Below are 22,940 nucleotides of genomic sequence, written 5' to 3'. Positions count from 1 at the left end.
ATTCTTGTGTTTTGTAGCACTTTGTATTCAATAAATGTTAGTTGAGTTCCTCCTACGTGCTAAACATTGTATAGGTGCCGGGCGCAAAGATGTAAAGAGGCATTTCCTGGGGTTTAAGAACTGAAAAAGTCTGGTGGGATCCAGATGTGAGAACTAGTCCCTGTGGTGTAGTACAAGAATTGCATATGGCGGCATGGCCGTGGGGAACAGGAATAGGGCCGCAGTTTATGCAGCACGTTTAAATATGTGTTTATTGGATGTTCCTTGTGTGGCTGAGATGAAGAAAGGTTGAGTGACTTGCACATAATAACCATTAATAAATGGATATGAAGACTATTCTCAGATTGTAGCCAGAGGAATCCTATGAAAATGTAAATCCTATCATGTTACTGCTTTATTCAGAGTAAAAGTCAAAGTTCCTACAGTGGCCAACAAGGGCCTCCAAGGTCTGCCACCTGCCACCCAATCCCTCTCATGTCTCCTGATTCTTCCCTCTTACTCACTTTGCTCCAGAATAGGAAGGATGCTCCTTGCCTTTCCTAGAACATGCTTCCAGCACTTGGCCTTTGCATTTGCTATTTACTTTTGCTTGAAAGACCATCCCAGCTCCACTTTTCTCCCCATCCCCCAGCACAGATACACACATGCCTCCAGCCTTCATTTCTTTCAGATCGTTGCTCAGATGTCACCTTGTCAATGAGGGTGTTCTTGATGATCCTACTTAATTGCCTCCCCACCATCTCCTTTTCCTGAATAATTTCTCTCCATTGCCTTTACCACAGGTGGTTCTCTTGTAATCTGTCTTTTCCTTTTGTTCACTGTTTTCTGCGCTAGAATGTAAACTCCTTGAGGGCAGGAATTTTTGTTTGATTTTTTTCACTGATGCATTTCTAACAACTAGATCATGCCGAGTGTATTTGTTGAATGAACACACAAGAATCTGAAAAATATATATATATATATATAATGTTATAGTATTTTATGTGTTTTTTCTAACATCAAATATACAGTGTTCCTTATCTTTCCCCAGACTTAAAAAACAAATACAGTGGTGACTATTGGAAGTTATCACTTGTAACCCATTATTCCATCTTAAGTAGAAGAGAAAGTGGTTGGTTACAGGCAGCAGATTCTAAATTGCTTATGCACTAACACTCTTAACCAGGTCTCCTGTGCTATAGCAGAATGGGACTTGACAATTTCCCTTCTGTGGTGTGGCATATGGTGTCAGAGGGACTGTAAGAAAAAAACCCCAACCTCTTGACTCCTCTCACCACTCCCCAGTTGTGGAAAGTTGACAAATGCCTTCAACTTGTGTGTCAGCCTTTTCTTCCAGCATAACAAGCATGACTGTTATGGTCATACCCCCAGGTTCTGTAGTTTATCCGCACATTCTCCAAAGTATGTTTTTAATAAAGAGCACATAAAGAAGTATGTATTACCTCTAAAATACTAATCATGTATTTCTTCATGTTTCTATCCTCCATTAACATGAGAAAAATAGCTCAGTGGCCTGAATTATTTATGTGATCTCATTCAGTTGGCAGCTCTGTTTAAGTTCTACTCAAAAAAAAAAACAAAACATGAATACATCCTCAGTATCCTAAGAATGACCAGTGAATAGTAATCACGTCCATGGTGGTATTATTTGACCATATCTTACATTGGCTTACCTGGAAAGCATGATGACAATGGGTATATTTTTGTCACTTGGGGATCAAATCACCTGTTTCTTTTTCATTTCATTCATCCTCCATTTGACCAGTTTAATGAAATTTAGCACATGTGATTTTGAAAGTGAACTCTGGGAGCTCTAGGAATTCCGTAAACACTGTATTGTGGCTGATTACCTGTGACCTTCTCCTGTGTATAAATAGTTTTCAAATATAGGAGAGCAGCTTCATGCAGCAATAAAAATACTGAGTTAGGCTATGGCTTCCAACAGTTCTAGCTTTTTTTTTTTCTTTTTAAAAGAAGGAAAGCCAAGTTTAAATGTCAGTCAACTGATTGTTTCAGTTCAAGGCAAACAGATGAGAGGCTTTCCTGCACCGTGTGTGCCTCGGCTACTCTTTGCATGGGTAGCATGACATCTGACTGTGTCCCTACAAGGAGAGTAACTCTGAGGATGGTTGTTTATCGCAGAGCTTTCACATTAGTCACACGCTCCTCTTCATGAATTTCATCTGCTTCAGTTCATTTCAAGCCCCCATGCTCTTCTGAACTAATTTCTGGTAATTTTCGTCAGCATTAATAGAGTTTCTTGGAGAGATACTGTATTCAGCATTGAAATATTAAATGTAATTAAACTTAGTTGCTGAGGTTGGGGATTAACTGCACCCACGTTATCAGGGAGCATTTCTTCCAAAAATTGGAAATTGTAAATACAGAGGCAGAGATGAAAAAGAATGAAAGAGGGAGACTTTGAGTTAATTGTGGGGCTGTGTCTGTAGAATAATCACAAGCCCATGGGGTGTTCGGCTGTTTGGCCCAGCCAGTTCCGGGCTCTGTTTGCAGTGCCAGGACCTGGTGCTGTAGCCTGGTGCTGCCCTGGACTTGATATTAGTTTGCAGACTCTGGCATATTTGGGCATCTATTTGGCAAATGCAATGCACATGTATTGTCCAAATGTCATACATTTTCCATTCAGGGACTTATTTTATCTCTGGGTCTATAGAATTAAACAGGAAATTTGCATTTCTTCATTTAAAAATTTATAAACTTGACCCCTTCTTTTATTTTGTTATTACTCTGAAATGAAGATTGATAAAATTATTTTGCACACCCAGTGTGCTCTTGATTATCTACTTACAGTATCTCATTGAATCTTACAAGGTCCTTCCTTACGTGTTAGATGTTAGTCCTGTACGATAGATGTGAAACTTTAAGCTGATTCATTATTTTAGTACATGATATTTCTGCGATTCCAGAAATAAGTTAGTGCAGGATTTTGAACTCATGGGTGTTCAACTGTAGCTCACCGTCCTTCAGCCTTCTATCCAATGGCACCGTTCAGTTTAACCATCTCACTTAGATGTTAGAAAACCTTCGTAGATTTCTGCCTGTTCAGACACCCCCTCACTGCACGCCCCTTCCTCTGTCTTGCTTTACTACTCACCCTCATCCAGGTGCTTCAGGAGCTTTTCCCTTTTTCTGCAAACTTTTTGACCCACTGATCAGCATGTTCTAATGTGGAATCCTGCAGAACCTGGAGCTCAGGGGTTTGTGATGGGATGGTGTGGGAACTATGCATATCACAATCCCCAGGGCAACTGTTACAAATGCAACTTCCTGACTCAGCATCTCAAAGATGGGGGTTGCACACCTGCATTTCTAATAGGCTCCCTGGAGGACTGCTAGTGCCACAAATTCAAAAACCATGCATCCTATTTTATAGATACAGAAACTAGTGTAAGGGAGGCAGAGGGACAAGTTCATGGGTGATCTGAGAGTTCTCTGCAGGGAGTTAGGCCAGGATGGAAGCTGGAGACAAGCATGTCACATTGGAGACTAGTGCAGGTGACAGGTCCAAGGTGTTAAGAGCTTAGAGGAGTTGAAGGACGTGCGTGCAGCTAATCTCAATCTTATTTTTTCAGGCCCATTCTCTGCCATCAGCCTTTCCTTTGTTCTTTGTTTGTGCAGACACACGTAGGATAAAGAGACAAGGTGGGCAGACCAAGGGAAAATTACAAGGTGGGTCATTCCCTGCTAAGAAGGCAAATGTTAGACGTGAGGGTCAAGGATGGATCCTATGACATCCTCCTTGTTTCTCCAGCCACTTCTTTCTTCTCTCTTCATTGCTTTCATTCACAGATTGCTTTCATTCACAGCCATTGTGTTGCTTATTTTATTGTGCACACTTGTTTATCATTTCCATTCTATTTATTCAGTCTATGGATGCTTAATATTTCCAGAGCATCTCATAATGATGTTTTTAATTAAATAGCATAGTGTAGTTATTATTACATCATTGTTTACTGAGCTTCTACTATTTACCAGTTGCTGTTTTAAAAACTAGAAATAAAGAGAACACAAAGTCCCTGCCCTCAGGGAGCTGTCACTTTAGTGAGCAAGAACATCCATTATATGCTCATTTATTTGTACGTGATATAAATGTACTACTGTACCAAAATTTGTGTTAGAAAATATAATAAAAACTAATTTTCACAAGATGAGAACAGTACATTTAAATATAAGTTCAAACCTTTACTCCTCATACCCCACTGGATTGCCTTGTGCACCCCACTTCAGAGGCAACTGCTGCCCCCAACTAACTGAGCTGCACAGCTCAGCAAATTGTAGGGAAGTCAGCAATAAAATCTGAAACCTGACATATGAGAAATAGGTAATTTATGAAGCTTAGATGTTTGTCCTTGTAAGACCCTCTGTCTCAATTATAACCTGAGTCTGAACTTACCGAAGAAGATGATCATATAATTGTGAATGATTGTTCTTCATTTGCAAATGAACGTGTAATCACCAATCATTCTGCAGATAGGGGGCCAATAAGACAACATTGACTGCACAGTGCATTGCATCCAGGTCCTAGGAAACAATCCAAGGTGTTTGCTGATGATGTGTATTAGACCTGTGTTTATATATCCCTTCGGGCACACTGTTTAGTAGATCATGATCAACATGGAAAGATGGTGAAGCATTGCTTATATATTTCCTATTCAAAGCTCTAATCAGAGAATTGCACCAATTTCTTCAAAGCAAGCCTATGGAATTTGCAGGTTACACAAGGCTAAGAAAATATGCATATATTTGATGCAGAATTTGGTTTCGAGAAGAACGTTAAATGCTGAAAAATATGAGATAAAAAGAAAAAGATAAAAATTTGAAATGCACATCTAGCCTTATTTATAGATCCAAAATTCTCAACTGCAGAGGTCGGTAGTGTAGGGAAGTCTGATTTGGTGGAGGTTCAGAAAAAAAAGTACTTGAAGTTTAGTTAAATTCAAGTTTCTTATAAGGCAGCTATTTGGCAAGGCTAAGAAAGCTGACATAACCTTAAATTACATTAATGGAAGTTCAATTTCAAAGTTATAAGAAAAGTGATGGTTCTTAAGTACTTGGCCCTTTTCAGACCATATTTGAAATATTGTGTGAAATGTTGGGTGATATGAATTGGGGAAGGAAGGCATCAGCAAACAAGAGAGACATTGCCCAGGTGTGGCCAGATTGAGGGGATCCCTAAAAACAGTGTTGAGATCTCTAAACTGCTCCTGTTTGAATCACAGAAGAGAAGATGTGGTTTTCAAATGTGGGCAGTCTGATGAAAAATTCAGTGTAATGCTTCAGTGAATCAGAAGACAACTAAAACAGAAGTCGGAATCAGAACTAATTATTAGATTTTTATAAGAAGGCATACTATGATTTGGATGACCAGAGTCACCCTTCAGTGCAATGGGATGCATATGAGTTTGAGCTGCTCAGGAGCTGCCTTGAGAGGCTGACTCTTGAAGAAGAAGGAGGATGAAGTGAATGACTTCCTAGATCCCATCCACACGTAGAATTCCATGAAACGTTTAAGACACTGTATCTGGGCTGATCAGAACTAGATGAAGTTTGGGTGTGTAAAAATCTAGAAAACCCATAATGATATATGCAGTACCCATTTTTCTGTTGGTCAGGTTTCTGAAGGTAAGATAAGAATTTTGAAAACACTGTCCAACTGATTAATGTCCACTTGCTATTTAATACAGAAAAAAAGAATAGGAAAATTAGATTATTCACATAAATATTTATTTATTCATCCTGTACATAAAACTCTGTGGAAAATATCTTAAACTCTATATTGAATGTCTGTTTCTTCACTTAGCAACTGGTGAACCATGGGTGGTCTATTCTTCTGTTCCCTCATATGTAAAGCAGAAATAACCGTTGTAACAGTGATGATATTATTTCCTGAGCCCCTACAGAATATTCGTTCCACTGTGGACAAGGAAGGAGGGCATTGATTTTGGAGGCGGGGGGGAAATGACCTAGGTTTATTAAAATAGAAAGGTTCTCCATGCTGAGTGTAGTAGGATACGATTAAGTCATTCGGTTTAACTAAATACCAGTTCTAGGGTATTTATCAGATACCCATGTCTTTTTAACTATGTAATTTCTGACCAGACTATTGCTTTTCCCATTTGTATAGCAAGGGAAAGTTGTTTGGGAAAAAATTGGCTTAATATGTACAAAACAGCTGCCGGAATCAGGGGCAGCTTCCTGCTCGGCGCTCTGCCTTCTCTGTCAGGTAGAGCTGCAGTTGATGGAATTACAGTACCTAGTTTCAGGGGACACAAAAAATAATTTGGCTGTTCCTAAAAAGGCATAAACAAAATATTGGCTAAGCACAGACAGATGTTAAGGTTATACTTTGTACATGAATTCATGTACTTGAATTCACTTTAATGGAGTTGAGCTTATGGTGTAAGATCTTGCAGCTCATTATAACTAAGTTGTTATGGGCTGCTAATTTGCTAGAAGCTGCTGTATCATGAGCTAGCCCAACTGCCTTGATGGGTCTCCTGGTAGTTAATATGGATTAAATGCGAGTCTTTTATTTTTTCCCCCGTGGTCTCACATAATGATATTAGCTTGTCTACAGTGTGACAAATTCAGTGTACCAGGAGCATCTGGTACACTATTCTTTACGACTGAAAATAAGCCTGCAAACTTGTGATGCACAACCATTAAGAAGCTTCCACACGTTGGAGAGATGTGAAAGGGGTGATGACTATGGAAGGAATCTGCTGGTCACAGTTCATTTTGCTCTGACTTGTATAAACTATATCAACAGTGGTACCTTCATCACCGCTACATTCCTACAAGTTCTTGTTTGATTATCAGGATACAAATATGGATCTATCCCTGTTAGGCTGTACTTACTTCATTCCCAGCAGAGGAATTTCAAAAAGGAAAAAAAAAAAAATAAAGAAACTAAAACCTTCACAGCTTGAAGATAGATTTAAATTTAGTCTTTTGAAGTTGATCTGAGAATAGATCACACTGAAATGTTCAAATCATTAAGCTCCTTTAGCAAAGAAAGCATTTTCTTTTAATTGAATGCACAGTATCGTAAGAAATGAACAGTAGCATCAGATCCTGTTGTCCTATACGGATTTAAACAAGCTAATATAAGAATGTTCATGTTTTGAATATGTTACTACCTAAGCAGTGGGGAAATATATTTCACAAATGAAGTGAAAGAGTTGACATGCACATACATATTACATACCTTATCAAGAACAGGAAAGACCGCCAGGCCAGCTGTCACTGTGCTGTCTCCGCTATACCACTAACTGAGTAATCTTGAATTATGCACTTAACCTCTCTGATTACCAGTCCACTCTTCTTTACGCAGATGGATTATATTTCATATCCTAGATCCTTTACTGGATCATTATGAAGATAAAATAATTACAGTAACAATATTGCTTTTTTATGCAAATAATGAAACTCTTATGCAATATGTTAGGGTATTATTTTAATAATAACTCCCTCTTACCTGGTGTCAACCCTATGGTAACTTAGGTGCCTCCATCAACAGGGGATGTGACAGTAGCAATTAAAAACCACTCTGGAGACAATGAGGAACAGAAGCTCTGAAAGATACACGCAAAAAAAAAAAAAATGGATAGAAAAAAATGTCAACACATAAATGAAGAGGAAGAAAATGAGACTATTTCTTTGGTTGTAAGAGCCAATAGCTCTCTGTGTCCACAACCCCAGAGGACTTTATTGTGTTCACCTAATTATGAAAAAGCCCTACAGATGACAGGACATTTAGGGACCTGCAAACTAACATCCTTGTAGTGCAATACAGTACAAGATCCATATTTACACTATTGACCCTCCAAATGTCAAAAAATGAGTTAAATTTTATTAACTATTTTCTTGTCAGTGAAATAAATGAGTTCAATAAAAGTTCAAAGGGCTTCTTACTTGGAGTATGGAAATAGATGAGATGGTGCATCAGATTCAATAAATGAATAAAATCAGGATCGTTGCTGAATTTCAACCTTTTACTTATGTCAAACTCGTAATTTATTTGCCTGATATTCAGTCTGGCCCTACACTCCAATCAGAAGTAACTCTGCTTATATCCTGAAACACATCCATACACATTCAGTGTTTGTCCAACTCTGTGCCTTAAGTCATGATGCTGTTGTTTTCATCTGTAAGACGTTCCTCCACCCTGTCATGTAGTCAAATAATAATGTCTCCTTATCTACCCCAGATGTGGCATTGTCCTTGATTTCTTCCTCTCCCCAGCCCCTTCTGTATTTTCTAATGGGAAGTTGTTTTTGAAATTCACTTATATCTCTTTCATTACAACTTAGCATTTTATTCGTATTCTAGTTAATGACGTACAGATGTCCACTCTTCTGCTAGACTGAAAACTGCCAGCAGGATCCATTCTTGAACTAATTTTGTGCCCGAGTTTTCCTTGCCTGTGTCTCTTAGCACCTTGCAGAATGCTTTGTAGATAAGTATCTGCTGTCCTATTGTATTTTATTCATTCATTCCATAAATGTTTATTTGACACCTAATATGTAGTAGATACGAGCGATTTGGTTGAAGAAGATAGCATCATTCGTGCTTTGGAATAAAACGTGATAATAACTCTCAAATAATTGGAACTTGTGATTTGCTGCCTGGCAAATAAGCATGAAGGGTTCAACACATATCTGTGGTTTCTGTCTGTGGGCAGGTGGTGCTCCTTTGGAATTTCATTTTTGTACCAGAAAATGCTGATATTGTGATTCTGAAGAAAAAATCAGCAATATCACCATATTGTTGGGGGAAAATTTTGATTTCCAGTGATCAAATTATTTAACTCTCTGGGAATGTGGAACCACCGAAGAGACTTGAAACATTCTTGAAATGCTCACAGACACTCACCTCTCAAAGAGCTACTGGTGAAATTCGTTAGAAAATTTTGTTAGCAAGGAAGTGAAATGATGAGAAAATGAATTATTCTGCCATGCAATGATGTAGGATAAAGGTATCTGAAAATGTCAATTTTACGATTTGGTTTATTTTTTTAAAAATGTAGATTTCACAGTTTGGAGGCAAGGTCAGTAGAAAACAAGCCTCTACTGATGCTTTTCTCAAAAGTCGGAACGGTGTTCTTCCTCATTCTGAAAAGTGTTCCATACATTTCTTGGTGGCCACAAAAGGAAGAATAGCTTTGAAGATGGGAGGAACTGGATGGTAGTTAGTAACTAGTGGAAACTATTAAACAGTAGTTTGAAAGAAGATGTGGTGAGAAGTTTTAGCTGTTTTAGGTTATATCTATAATTTCAAATCAATAACACTGTATTAACATTTGAAATTCTATGTTTTTTTATATAAACAAAAGAAAAATATGAATAGGGACACCCAATAAGATTTTATCAACATATTCAGTTGCTCAAATTAATATCAAATTTTCAGAGAGACAGATGTTGGTGCTTGTGGTAGGGAATATTTCCTTTAATGTTATAACATGTTGAGCCATTGAAGGGTTAAATGTTAGGAACAAATCATTTTTATGTTTGGAAATAAAGAGCCTCTAAAAGTTTCTAAATAAATGAATGACATGATCACATTTGTTATTTTTAAAAGATAATTTTTGGCTATATTTTGGAGAACAGATTGAAAGCAAGTATGAACAAGAGGCAGATACTCCAATTAGGAGACTGAGTTTAGGAATCTAGGCAGGAGAGATCGGTGGCTTAAAACTGGGGCTGTGTCAGTAGATCACTCAGTGGACAGAGTAGAGATAATTTGTTATGTATCTCTGGAGAGGACAGAGTCCAGAAAGATACACAAATTTTAGGATTAAACCATTTGGGTAAATAGTGTCATTTTGTGAGATAGGAAAACAAAGGAGCACAAGTAGGTTTGCATGTTTTGGTTGATCTTGGTTTTCGGTGTGAACCTCTGGTGTTGGGGACTTAATGGCAAAGGGACCAAATGGATAAATACCAAGAGTTAGTCATGGAGGCTGTGGGAATGGATGAGATTATTCAGAGAAAGTGTAAGAAAATAGAGCTTTAAAAGAATCACAAGTAAAACGGTGGCTTAAGAGAGAAAGAGACAATTACAGAGGAAAACAAGAAGGTGAGAAAAGCATCCAGAGAGGTGGGAAGGAAAGCAGGAGATGGTGTCTTCGAAACCATCAGAAGAGTTTGTTACTGGAGAGAAGAAGAGGCCATCAGAGTAAAACGCTGGCAGCAGGTCAAGGGAAGTAAGTGCTGATGGTGTTTGGCGATGAGAGTATATATGATTATTCCACTGATGCGAATGTTTAGCTATTGAAGTTTCAATGAAGAGTGTCCAGTGAGAAAGGATAAACATTATCCTTTTGTCACTCAAATATTTCTGTTTGGAGTTGCATTCTTCCTAACACAGTTTAGCTATACAAAAGATATACAAATGTGTGTGTGTGTGTATGTGTGTGTGTGCACACGTGAGAGAGAGACAGGGATTGAGAGAGAGAGCGCAAGAGAGCATACAGGCAAGAATGAGAAAGAGCAATTTATGGAAAAGATCATATAAATCTTGCATTAGAAATGCCACAAAAGTAATTTAACCTCATCTTGTACATTTTCTCAGATACGTTTTGTATTTGCTCTACACTATTGCACACTTTCTCATATTGATCCAAAATTTTATTTGTTGAGGTCATACATTAAGACACTTATCCATCCCTCCATTCATCATGTATTGAGTCCACTCTGTGCTAAGTGAGAAGAAGATGATACTGCAAAGGCTGGTTCTTGCTGTCAAGACATGTGTGGCCCAAGGGAGAGGACAGGTGTGTAGTCAAGTGGATTCAATAAAGTGTTGTTGGTGCTATGAGCACGATAGTCAGTTCTTCCCAGGTGGAGAGAGTGAGGGAGAGGTCAGGAATACACTCATACAGAACTGATGGCAGTTAAATGAAGCACCGTTGTGTTACATCACTGTAAAATTAAAAGGCAAAGGCACTGTCCCTAGATTTGAGGGAAAGGAAGAAAGTGGGGAAGAGGAAATGGATACTTGAAGCAGTGAGTGCAGACTGAACATGTGTGAAGCCCATTTGAGGGGATGCATGTCATCAGTTTGGGCTGAACCTGGGTTTAGGCTGCTTCCTCCGCTCGGAACAAACACAAGCAAGAGTGCTGGAGCTGCCTCCTCACTATCTTCATCGCCCTTCTTGAGCATATCCGAGTCTGGCATTGCCCCTCTTGAAAGTTAAGAGCCATTATTAGAAGGAAATATTTCAGTTTCAGCATCAACTTGAATAGTACAATAAGTATAATTCTTTCTATGGCTGTAAATAATAATTCTAATATTTTATTTCCAGGCAGGTGGGGAAAGCTGAAATAAAAGCGAGCATGAAATGATGAGCTAGAATCCTTCCTTATTAAAGGAATTTGTTTTATTCATTTGGCTGTGTTGTTCCTGGTTCTATAGCCTCTGCTCAAGCAGTGAAGATATTAATAAATAGTCTTTGAGTTTTTGAAGCAATGGGGTTCTGAACACTTAGTTTGGGTTAGACTTCTAGTGCTGGTCCCAGCTAATCTTTAGAGAAGCTACTTAACATTTTTAAGTCTGAGACATTTTAGACAGTCAAATGCCTACCTTATTGGGTCAGTGTGAGGAATTAATAAGTTAATGCATGTAAAGTACTTAGCAGAGTAGGGTACATGGTAAGTAAATATTTAAAATATTGATTGCCATTCTTATGTGATATTGTCATAAGTGGGATAGTCATTCCCAAGTAGGTATGGGCATAAAAAAAAAAAAAAAAAACTAGTAGCAAATTTTCAAAATGCACATACTGGAGCTCTATTAGCTATAATTTTTTTTTTTTTTTAGTTCAGGGGGCGGTACCAGGCATTAAAGTATAGTTGTAGAGATTACTGTGAATAGTTAAGAGTCACCAATATAATAATGCTACTAAATCTTTAATGAAACCTAATGGAATTTTACATCATGTGAAAATGCCAAAAAATGTGGCTTTCTTTATCCCATGGAGTCCTGTCATTTAGATGAATTAAGTAACTATGGTAAACATAGTTTATTTGACTAACAAGGCATTTGGCAAGATAAAATGGCAGAAAAAAAGCAGAAGGCATCCTGCAGAATGAAGGAATTGGTTAGAAAGAGGTGTTTTCTTACATTTTTACTATATAGAAACTGTTCTGGAAAGGTGCCTATGATTCTACTTCAGAGCGCTGATCCCTGTCATCTCCTGTCTTGCTAGGTAACCCAGGATGACATTGTAGTTGTTTAAAACATTAATCTGTCAGTTTTGTAAACTTTCGTGGACAGCTCTTTGCCATAGTTTTTGACTCACCAACGAGTTCTACACGGCTTTACAGTTGACATTGATTTGTTCCATTCCATCTTGACATCACAGCTTGTTCTTTCTAGATTTGTTGGGCAGTTTGCTGTAGGCTTCCGATTATTACCCTGTCATTTGTGCTATCTTCCCTTCAGACTTGGCTTTGCAATATGTCTCTGTGGGATGAAATTAACATTGTCAAGGGGTGTGGCCATGAAGTCAACTCATTCATGTGAAATAGGAATTAAAAGTGATGTGAGAAAAAAGATCACCCAGGTTTACTTAGTGGTATAAATTGTGCAGAGATGGGTGCAGAGAAGAAAGACACCAGGGAGAAAGAGCTCATCTACACAGGGAAAGAGAAACCACAATCCTGTACTCTGACCCTTTCCCAGGTAGAAGAATATCTGAGGAAAAAGTCTGGACAATGAAAATGACCATAATCCACTTTCTAATGAAATACTTTAAAATACTCGAACAGTCATTTTGCACCATTATTGCAAGCATCGTTACTAAGTCAGACTCCATTAAACCACTGAATCTTAGCTTCTGAAGAAAAAACAGCAATGATCTTTCATACTCTTATTTTACATATAGCCAACTTGATTGTGTTAGCATTTGTGCTTCTGAGAAGCAGGTCTCATCTGCAGATGGGATGGGCAAGGCAAGGAGAGAGTGAAAGAAATACCAGAGGTGGTGGTGAGTCTCTGGAGGAAAGAGAAAATTTGCTGAGACTCTGTCAGGAGCTAATGTGTGTACCAGGCAATGGGCAGTCTTGAGCAGGGAGGAGCGAGAGGTCAAGGTAGGGCAGAGGTGTAGATCAAGTGGACAACTCAACAGACAGGCAAAGCAGCCATCAAAAGAAGCCAACAGCAGGTGCAGAAATGGTGTCGAGACATTAGTCCCCAAGAAGTTTGAGTTGTTAACAAAATGCTCCTGTAAGGGCCTCAGGCCTAGAGAATGATTGCTATCTTTATTACTGACCCAGAGATTTGCTCAAAATAGAGCTAGGTATGAACCCAAATTCCAGAAATTGAGGGCACAGAGGAAAGTTAACTGAAACTTGAAGTATCAGACGTCAGACATTCTTTAAATCTTTCTAACCAGGAATGTGACCAGCACCTTGGTGTGGGATATGGTTATGCTTGGAAAGAGAGCAAAGGGACTAACTTATGCAAATTAGAATATTCTAGCTTAGGGAATTCAACAGATGATACAAAGATGTGGGATGTTTTAGGTTCACCCTTTGCCCTGAGATTTCCAACTTCTTTAACAAAATGATCTGACCTCCAAACAGAGATAGTTTGAACCCTTGTATTAACCTCTGCCCCCTTGCCAAAATGGTAATGAGATTTATTAAAAAGGGATATAACCCCATAAACATAGAGAGTAGGTGAATGAAGAACCATACTTCTCCAAGTTTGAGAGGCATTAGTTATTAGAATTACTTAAAGTACTGTGAAGAAAGCAATAATACCTCCAACAAACTGTCACGTGGTATCAAATGTATGTCATCCCAATCTGAGAGCTAGTAAATCCAGAGATATTAAATTATAAAAAATGTGTCTCAAAACTGTTAAAATATGGTAGATGGACAAAGTGGGAGATGACTCATCACACCCTAGAGAATGGCGTTCTAAGCAGTGGGGTAAATTAAAATGTAGGCCAATTTATACAGGAAAACCTTTCAAAGGTATTGGGGGTAGGGGAATGGGGCATCAGTACAGCAACAAGCTGGAGATTGGCTCAAAATCTGTGTAGATATCAGTTGGACTCCAAATCCCCTACTCCACTGTGGCGAAGACTAGGGGTTGATTCTTGGGAGGAGGTGAAATGAAAATTCTCTTGACTGAGGGACCTCAAGAGTGAGTGTTTAAAGTAGAGCATTGAATAAATAAAATTTTACTTGCTAAATTTTGACACCCCCACCTTACCCTCACCTAGCTTTACCCCTACACAGTTTGTGGAAGAAGGGCAGCCACAGGTTTACACTCAAAGCTGGAGCTTGTAGGAGTCTTTGCTGGGAGTTCTGCACGGTTCCTGCCATGGACACACTCAGAGCTTCTCCTGGAAGGGCACAGCCAACAAGCCCCACTCAGACAAGGTCCGATCAGCTGTCTCACTCCACACACAAATAGGAGCAGGCTGCTAGAGAACGTGAGATCCTTTCAAAGAGGTACAACATGAAAGATGGATTCCAAAACAAACAGAAAATCACTGTAAAACAGGCACTGTGCAGAGAGAAGAAAACAAAGACAACAACAACATTAATATCGTGGAGAAGGAAAAGAGGTGATTTTACATCCATTAAATAAATACCAGGTGCTAATTAAAGGGAATGCTCAGAGAATAAAAGCTAACTCTTAGAAATCAAAGCACAATAACGGCAATGAATCACTCATTAGAGACTTACATGATTAAAGAGAGAGGAAACTTTCCATAAGGTAAAGCAATGGAAAACTGCAAGAGAAGATTAAAAGAAGAAAGTTTGAGGACCGATGTAGATTTTAGCATCTGAATAATTAGAGTTAAAGAAGAAAACAATAGTAACAAGAAAAATGTTTTTAAAAGGGGGAGAAAGGCATAAAAAAAATTCAGTAGAATCACCTAAAATGTAAACAACATATTTCTAAGTTGAAATGTCCCACTAAATGTCCAGCAGAATGTCTAAAATTAGAGTTATATCAAGACATATCACCATAAAAGCTTAGAACACTAGGGACCCAGAGAGAATGAAACAAGTTTTCTAGAGAAAGTAAAAGCAGATTTCATTAAAAAAAAAAAAAAAAAAACAAAGCTCTGAAAGTTTTCACACTTCTAAACAGAAACATTGGAGAGTAGAAAATAATGAAACATTGTCTCAAAACTCTGAGGGGAAATGATTTCCAGCCTAGAATTCTCTATTTCTTTACCCAGCCCATTAACTAAGTGTGAGAGTAGAATAAAAACGTAAGATGTGCAACTCTCAAAAAAAAAAGCCTCCTGTTCACTCTTTGTATCTGGAAAGACATTTTCTACCAGGAAAGAAAATGAAGTTGGAAAGTAGACAACTGATGAGGGAATCAGGAAAGCACAGAAGAGAGAAAAAAAGGAAATCTCACCATGGAGATGAACAGATCCCAAAAGATAGCTGTGCAAGGAAGGCAGCCAGGCCAGGGTGGAGCAGGTCAGAAGAGTAGAAGAGATTTCTTCAGTAGCTGATATTGACATACTATTTTGTATGTTTGCGTTGAGAGAAAAGTTATACAAATCGGGGGAGTTTGGGGTTCGATCAGCGGTAAGTATTATATATAGAAAAGTAAGCAAAGAAACAAAAAGATCCACATTGTTAACTTAGGGAAAATAAAATGTTGTGTATTAATGGAAATGAAAGCATACAATAAATAGCATATGCATTTTGTCATAGTCTGTTCAGGCTGCCATAACAAAATCCCATTAACTGCATAGCTTATAAAGAGAAATTTTATTTCGTACAATTCTGGAGGCTGGGAAGTCCAAGATCATGGTGCACACAGATTTGGTGTCTGGCGAGAACCCATTTCTTGGTTCACAGACAGGGCTTTCTCTCTGCGTCCTCACATGGTAGAAGGGGACAACAAGCTCCCTTGGTCCTTTTTATAATGTAATAATTTTATCACCCATAGGCTCCCATCTCCTAATACAGTCATCTTGCCGGGTAAGATTTCAACACATGAATTTGCGTGGGACACAAACATTCAGACTATAGCAGTGAAGAAGAATCACTGTTTTTAAGATTTAACAATAATAAATGTTTACACTTCCTCAAATTTAGCCCATACCATTCTAATTAATGCTACATCACAATGTTAAATAAAATATTTATTGAAGGAATTAATAAAACTATGAGTTTTCTGATTTCAGTTTTCATACTGAGTTAGCTAAGCCCCTCAAGAGACTTTACATGTTTAATCCACTTAAAAACATTTAATAATAAACTATATTTAATTAAACCAAATAAATAATTTAGGCTGTTTAGGAAAAGGTTATAAAACTATATGATAATTTTTCTTATAATAATCCTAACACATCCTATGACTCAACAATATGCTATTCTAGTAGTGACACCAATTAAATTTGGCTCTTTGTAAACTTTAATGAACTTTGGCATAACTGATCTGACAATTTTATGAATTTTTATGATCTCTAAAATAATTTCCACACAGTAGGGACATTTAAGCTCTCCAAAACTACTTTGCTTTCTCTTAAAACTTCTTTTACCATAGGATGTTCTCCCTCAAACAGCAGCTACTGTAAATTCCCATGAAGTCCTAATGTCTCTGGACAGTTCCTGCATTACACTTTTTATAGCCTGATTTACGTCACCCCTTCTCCACTGGAACTACCCAGGAAAAGGCCATGCTAGTGCTTTTTTGCCCCAAGGCTATTTTATTTATTTGCCTGGCTTCTATTGTTTCTTATACCCTCCAAATCTAGATAACCTTTAAAGATCTTTCTTCCTTCTTTCTTTATAGTCTCACCTTCACTGAATTAATTTAATACGGCGCCTTCACTTATAACCGATATTACAAATGTCACTAAATACATCCCCATGCTTTTATTTTTCCAGTTAATTTCTTGCATATTCACCTGGCGTTATTAGCAACATCCCTCTCTTGAATGCCGTTCCATCTCAAATTCTCTGAGAAACCTAGGGGCTTATTCATTCAGTTCTGAGAGGTCTGTTCTCCCTCGAACACCAAACTGTGTTAGAACTGTAGGATGTCATCTTTCCACCCAAACCACAGTTTAAGGATCCCTCGGTGCAAGAGAAACTCGTCCACTCTTGTGAAGATACTCTGGTTACTCTAGGTGCCTTTAGGCCATAGGAATGGCCCATACCAAAGAGAAAAATCAATCCTCTGATGAAAAACCAATCAGTTGTCCCAAATTTGAGAACCTCCATTCCAGCTCTTCTTGTTTCCTATCATAAGCTCAGTTATCAACTCCAAACATAATACTATGCCAAAGTAGAGTCCTGAAAGTTGCTGGCTCCAGTGGTGTGCTGAGGGCAAGACAGCCCTCCTTATAAGCCTTATACCCTTGACTTGGGGGTAGGTAGGAAATTACTGCCTGGGAGAGTTTCCCCCTATAGTGCAGAAAGGGGAACACAAAGAGAGCCTGAATAGGGGAGACAGCACCGGGAGTCCAGGGAGGTAAAGGCGGCTGGAGTTCACAAGTCCAGATACCAGAGGGGCACTCTGCAGAGGTCCCTTCTCATAGTCACTAGAGAACGGAGCAGCCCCTCTTTGCAAGGAGGCTCCCAGAGGCCAGGGAAATATTCCTGGTACACATGGCTGGGAATATATGCTAGCACCCGCCAGCCAAGCTGGGAGACTCCATGATCCATGGGGGACTGAGTTGGGCACTCAGAAGGGTCTGGCCTGGCTAGTGCAGGATGAGTAGCCCTAGACTATGCGCTGTTCTGATCCCCCTCACAAATCTGGAAAGCAAAACTCAAAAGTATAGAATCGTTTCCAAATAACTTCATGTGCCCCAGGACAGAGCTGAAGGTATTTGTGGGAATACAGACATGCCCAGAACCTACCAACAAGGCAGAATTCCAAATGTTGTGTGTAAAGATTACCACTTGCCCAGAGTAGCAGAAAACATGAGGAGGAGAATCAGCTGAAACTGACACAGGTGTTAGAATGAGCAAATAAGGACATTCAAACAGGTTGTGTAAGCGTATTCCACATATTCAAAAAGTGAAGTAACTCATGAAAGACATAAAAATACCTAAATGAAACTTCTAGAGATATTTGATCACCAATGTCTGAGATAAACGTGCACTGAATGAGATTAATGGCAGATCATACATTGTAGAAGAAAAGATTAGTTAGCTTGAATACACCTGTAGAAACTACCCAAAATGAAACACAAAGAGAAAAAATAACTCAAATGAAAAGAGACCCCCGGAGCTGTGGGACAGTTCCAAGTGGCCTAATTCACACTTAATTGAAGTAACTGAAGGACAGGAGGTAGTGGAGAAGAAAAAACATTTTTTGAAGAACAGTGGCTGAAAAAAATTCAGATTTGATGGAATCTATAAATTCAGAGATCCAAGAAGCCCAATGAACCCCAAACATAAGAAACATGAAGAAAACTACACTAGGAGACATCATCATCAAATTGCCCAGTGCCAAAGATAAAGAGAAAATCTTCAAAAGCAGAGAAAAAACCCACCATATGTATATTCAGAGAAACAAAGTTAAGGATAGTCATAGATTTTTTTTTTTTTTTGTCAGAATAAGTGCAAATGAAACAACAGTGGAGCAGAACTGTCTTTCACAAATGAGGACAAGATAAATCCCTCTTTAAGTTCTGTCAAGCTGAGAGACTTCTTCACCCAGAGAACCACAGTACAAGAACAGCTAAGGTCCTCGGACAGAAGGGAAATGAAGCCAGGTGGAAATACGAATCTGCACAAAGGGTTGAAGAGCACGGAAATTCTGGTACTTGGGAAGTGCCTTGGGAAGGCGGCTTGCAGATGGAAAAGTCATCTCTTATCACCTCCTTCCGTGTAAGACTGACATGCAGAAAACCACAGGGAGGTCACACGCTGTAGCAGGCACACCCAAGAGCAGCATCTGTCCTAGCAGAGGCCCAAGGCTTATGAATTCTGCATCAGATCTCTGTACTGTCTCGCCGTGTTGAGCTACTATAACACAGGAAAACATGCAACACACTAAAGCACTTACATAATACAGATAATGAATTTCCATTTACTGGTGAGGAGTTCTATATGGTCTTTAAGTGTTAAGATTTTTTTTTTTTTTTGAGGCGTTATCAACTCAAAGGTCTGAGTTGGTTTCCTGTTACACAGACAGATTTAAGATACAACATGGTATAAAGCCTGGAAATGAAAAATCTTTTAGAATTTGGATATGTTTATGGAAATGAACTGCCAAAAAAAAAAGCAGTAAAACTTTAAGAGAGGAGAATGGAGAGGTTAGATGCATGCAATGCATTGGGCAGAGGTCTTGTTATTAATTTCTTACCAATAATACTTGATGCCCTTTAGAAGATTAAAATTTGAGCTTAAACAACAACATGCTTTCTCAGTTTTAGCACCTTGAAGGGAAAGTGGAGCTCTCATTTACAAAATGTCTTTTACTTAGATTCCCAAAATAATGTCAACATAAAAAAAAAATGTGCTCTTATGGAAAAGAGCGAGGATATTTTTAATACGTGTAGAGGACACACCAGATCCTACTTTTTAGAGATCTCACCCGAGTATCCCAGAGTAACAAGTAAATAAAATCTTTTCTAGAAAAATATATTCCTGTGACTTTGAGAGTTTTCGTTCTCTAAAACTAACTCCCACCCTATTTTAAATATGGAAAAGCATTCTTGTTTTCTCACACCCAAAACATAACTGTGTGGATAACTTATTTTTTAAAAGAAGTTAAATGTGACATTGTAAAACCTTTTCCTGATATTTCTAGTTAGAATATGTGATTTGCTATAATTATATTTATTTTAAAAATTAAGTATATGGGAAAATAAAACATAAGGACTAAAATATGGTACAAAAGTCCTATAGTTGGAACAGCTGAGATCTTTGAAGTTCTGATTAAATAACTTTTCATTGAAGTTAATCTTTCAACAGTAGATTTAAGGCAGTTTTGTGGAAGCATTTTTCATTGGTTCAGATGGCTGTTTTTTAAGGTGACATGTCAAAAATCCCAAAGGTTATGCACTTGTAATTAGGCTGCATAGAATTGTTGTCGTTGTCATTCTGCAGGAATTTAAGGCATGAAAAGTGTAGGTTTTAAAGGATTATTTTTTCAATCTAGAATATGTGGGTAATTTGAAGGACAAATTAGTGTACAGTGGAGAAGCAGCCGGAAGTCCAGGAGGGAGTAAACACTATTAGCTCAGGTTGATTTTTCATGATGGTATCTCATTTAATCCTCATGTACATCTTATGGAATAAGTAATTTAAACTCATTTTACAGATGATAAAACAGATACTTAGATTAAATAACTTGTTCAAGGTCCCGCAGCCAGTGGGGTCACAAGTGTGTCTGAACTTCAGATCGTTTTTTTATTGCACATCCTCCATTTTTCAAATTTGGCATCTTGGAAAGTCATAATTTTTTCCCCTCTGCCATCCTGTCATTCTGGTCTGAATTCCTCCTTCCTTGTAGATGATAGAATTTATCTTGTTGGTGGGTTTCTTTCAGGAATTACAGTTTGAAAGGCTGACCCGCGAGCTGGAGGCTGAGCGGCAGATCGTAGCCAGCCAGCTGGAGCGATGCAAGCTTGGATCCGAAACCGGCAGCATGGGCAGCATCAGGTACCGCGCTGCTCTGTTCCCTGTCTGTGCTTTGCCTTGCCGCTGAGAGTAAATCGTGCTGTTTATCTTCTCCTTTCAAACTCGGCAGCGGAATTGGAACGCTCAGTCGGATGTTGGAGAGAAATTGTAACTGACCTGATTTAAGATGTTCAAAAGGTGTCCAAAATGGCCCGATTTGTACTGGAAACACTTTTAACAAAATTAATGCCTGCCCCGAATGCAAAGTATGCATAATTTTACACAAAGGCAAGCTTTGCATTCAATCAGCTTGCTGGAACTCAGGAGATGCCAAATTACAATCTCTTGGTTTATTTGTTTCTTTTCTAAATGATCCAGAGTTACAGGTTCCTGAAATGAGAGAGAGAACATTTTGGCAGAACCTATCTTGTTTGCTAATATATGATGGCAAGATACCAAATTGCCCCGTGAATATCAACCATATGTGCAATTCCCCGTGTTCAAAACTATACACCCATCCAGAAATAGAAGTGATTATTCAATTAGTGGTTTGTTTGAGATTATGAAATATTAAAAAAAACTTTCAGTCACTTGACCACAAAATAAATTATCCTCCTTAGAACCAAACTTCCGTATTTGAGAACATGACGATGTGTGTATGTAGATGTGTGAGAGATACATCGTGAAGCTCTCTAAGGCTTAACTTCTGTTTCTCAAGACCCCACAGTGCTTTCCTACCATCTTGTTTGACGGTGTATTTGGACACTCTGCATTTTCCAGGAGGAAACAATAGCTACTGTGGCAAATAAACTACAACAGTCCGGTGACTTAACACAATAGCAGTTTGTTTCTCCCTCGTGGCACAGGCTGAGACAGGGAGTGCCTTACAGGGTGCTGCTTCCCTGCCATGCAGTGACAAAGGACCCAGACTCCTTCTGTCTTGAGAGTCCTGCCATCCTCTATGGCCCCATCCTCAATCCCATTGCTTTTTGGGTCACTGCACTCACAGTGTATTGGTGAGAACCAGTCACATGGCCTCTCCTAGATGGACGGGGGCAGGGATTCTCGGTCCTGGGTAGACAGCCACTCTGTAGATGCAGTAGTGTGAGTTTGGCGGACTCTTAGCTGCCTGTTGCCAGGGAAGAATGAAAATATCTTTGTATCCATTGCTCTGAAATATTTTCTCATTGTAAATTTGCAGTTGGAATGTTTCCTATTGAAGTCACATGCCATTAATCTTTTAATATTGTTCTTTTCTTTGTTGGACAGTGGTAATCACTTTTTCCTTTAAATGGAAATCACTGTACCCTGTGTTGTCAGACTGGATGAACAACATGGGTGGAATCTCATTTTCCATTACAAAACCTTTCCTAGGCTATGTGGAAGCATCTCCTTCTGCATCCAGCTGCCTGGGGTATATGTCGCTGCAAATAAATGTACCATGATGTCTTAAACTCATTACAGACTTGTCTAAACATCCACATTAAAGCAGGATGGATACAGAAAAGCAAAAGTGAATTGTGTTCACTTGAAATTGCTTTCATAAGGTTGAGAGGTTGTAAGGTAGTGAGTCTGAGGCAGGGAGAAAATAGTATTTGTTAGTGTGTGTTTGATTTACTGCATGTGGTTGTGTGTCTGAAGAGCTTTCTGTTAAGGCTGAACACCTGAGGAGAAGCTAAGCCTGTCATACTTCACAGGTCCATATGTACCACTGATTGGCATCTGGTTTGCTTTGAAGCCTGTTGTTTCACTATTGGTCTGTTTACCTTTTCAATCCATATTCCTAATCTTTCTGTGTGACATTTTTGCATGCTGTCCGCCTTTTACATTTTCCTCCACCCCAGCCCCTGGTAGGAGTAGGTCTGGAGAACCATGTTGTAGCCTGTGCCTCAATTTCCGGTTCCTGCCTGGACCTCAAATGGATCTCCCTGGCCTGTCAGGAATTAGGCTCTTACTATTGAAAATGTGAAATCAGTGCCCCCAAATCTGTGCCATCGATGGTGGGTGCTAGTTGATGGTGGCCATAGTGGCTTATGTGCTAGTGGAGGACTCTGTGGGGACAGAGAGCAGCCCAACAGAGAGACTGTATGGTCCCTGAGAGTCAATGAGACTAGTTCAGTTGTCATTAGGACTGGCTGCATTTCATATGTTGAGTCTATGAGATTATCCATTAACTCCTTAAAATCTGTCCTCTTCCCTCATTTCATTTGATTTACCTTGAATTGATTTCTTTTCTTAGGCCCAAAGTGTTCTGAATAAGATACATCAGTGAACTACCAAAGTAGGCAGAAAAATGATCCCATGACAACTTTTGGTCTAAACTTTAATGCTGTGTCTTGTATCTCTAGCTCA

General features: G+C 38.8%; 1 protein-coding gene across 2 annotated transcripts in view; it reads left to right on the top strand.

Moving 5' to 3' along the window:
- CTNND2 (catenin (cadherin-associated protein), delta 2) overlaps positions 1-22,940 on the top strand; it is a 694,597-nt gene that overhangs the window by 1,579 nt on the left and 670,078 nt on the right. For both annotated transcript variants that reach the window (XM_012650021.1, XM_012650019.1), the window contains exon 2: positions 20,518-20,630. In XM_012650021.1, coding sequence (XP_012505475.1) covers positions 20,617-20,630 — 14 coding nt within the window. In that variant the 5' untranslated portion in view covers positions 20,518-20,616. The remainder of the gene's footprint in view (positions 1-20,517; positions 20,631-22,940) is intronic.

Source organism: Propithecus coquereli, unplaced genomic scaffold, assembly GCF_000956105.1.
Source record: "Propithecus coquereli isolate 6110/MARCELLA unplaced genomic scaffold, Pcoq_1.0 Scaffold309, whole genome shotgun sequence".
NCBI lineage: Eukaryota > Metazoa > Chordata > Mammalia > Primates > Indriidae > Propithecus > Propithecus coquereli.
The sequence above is the reverse complement of the archived record's forward strand: the minus strand, read 5'-3'. Positions and strand labels throughout refer to the sequence as shown.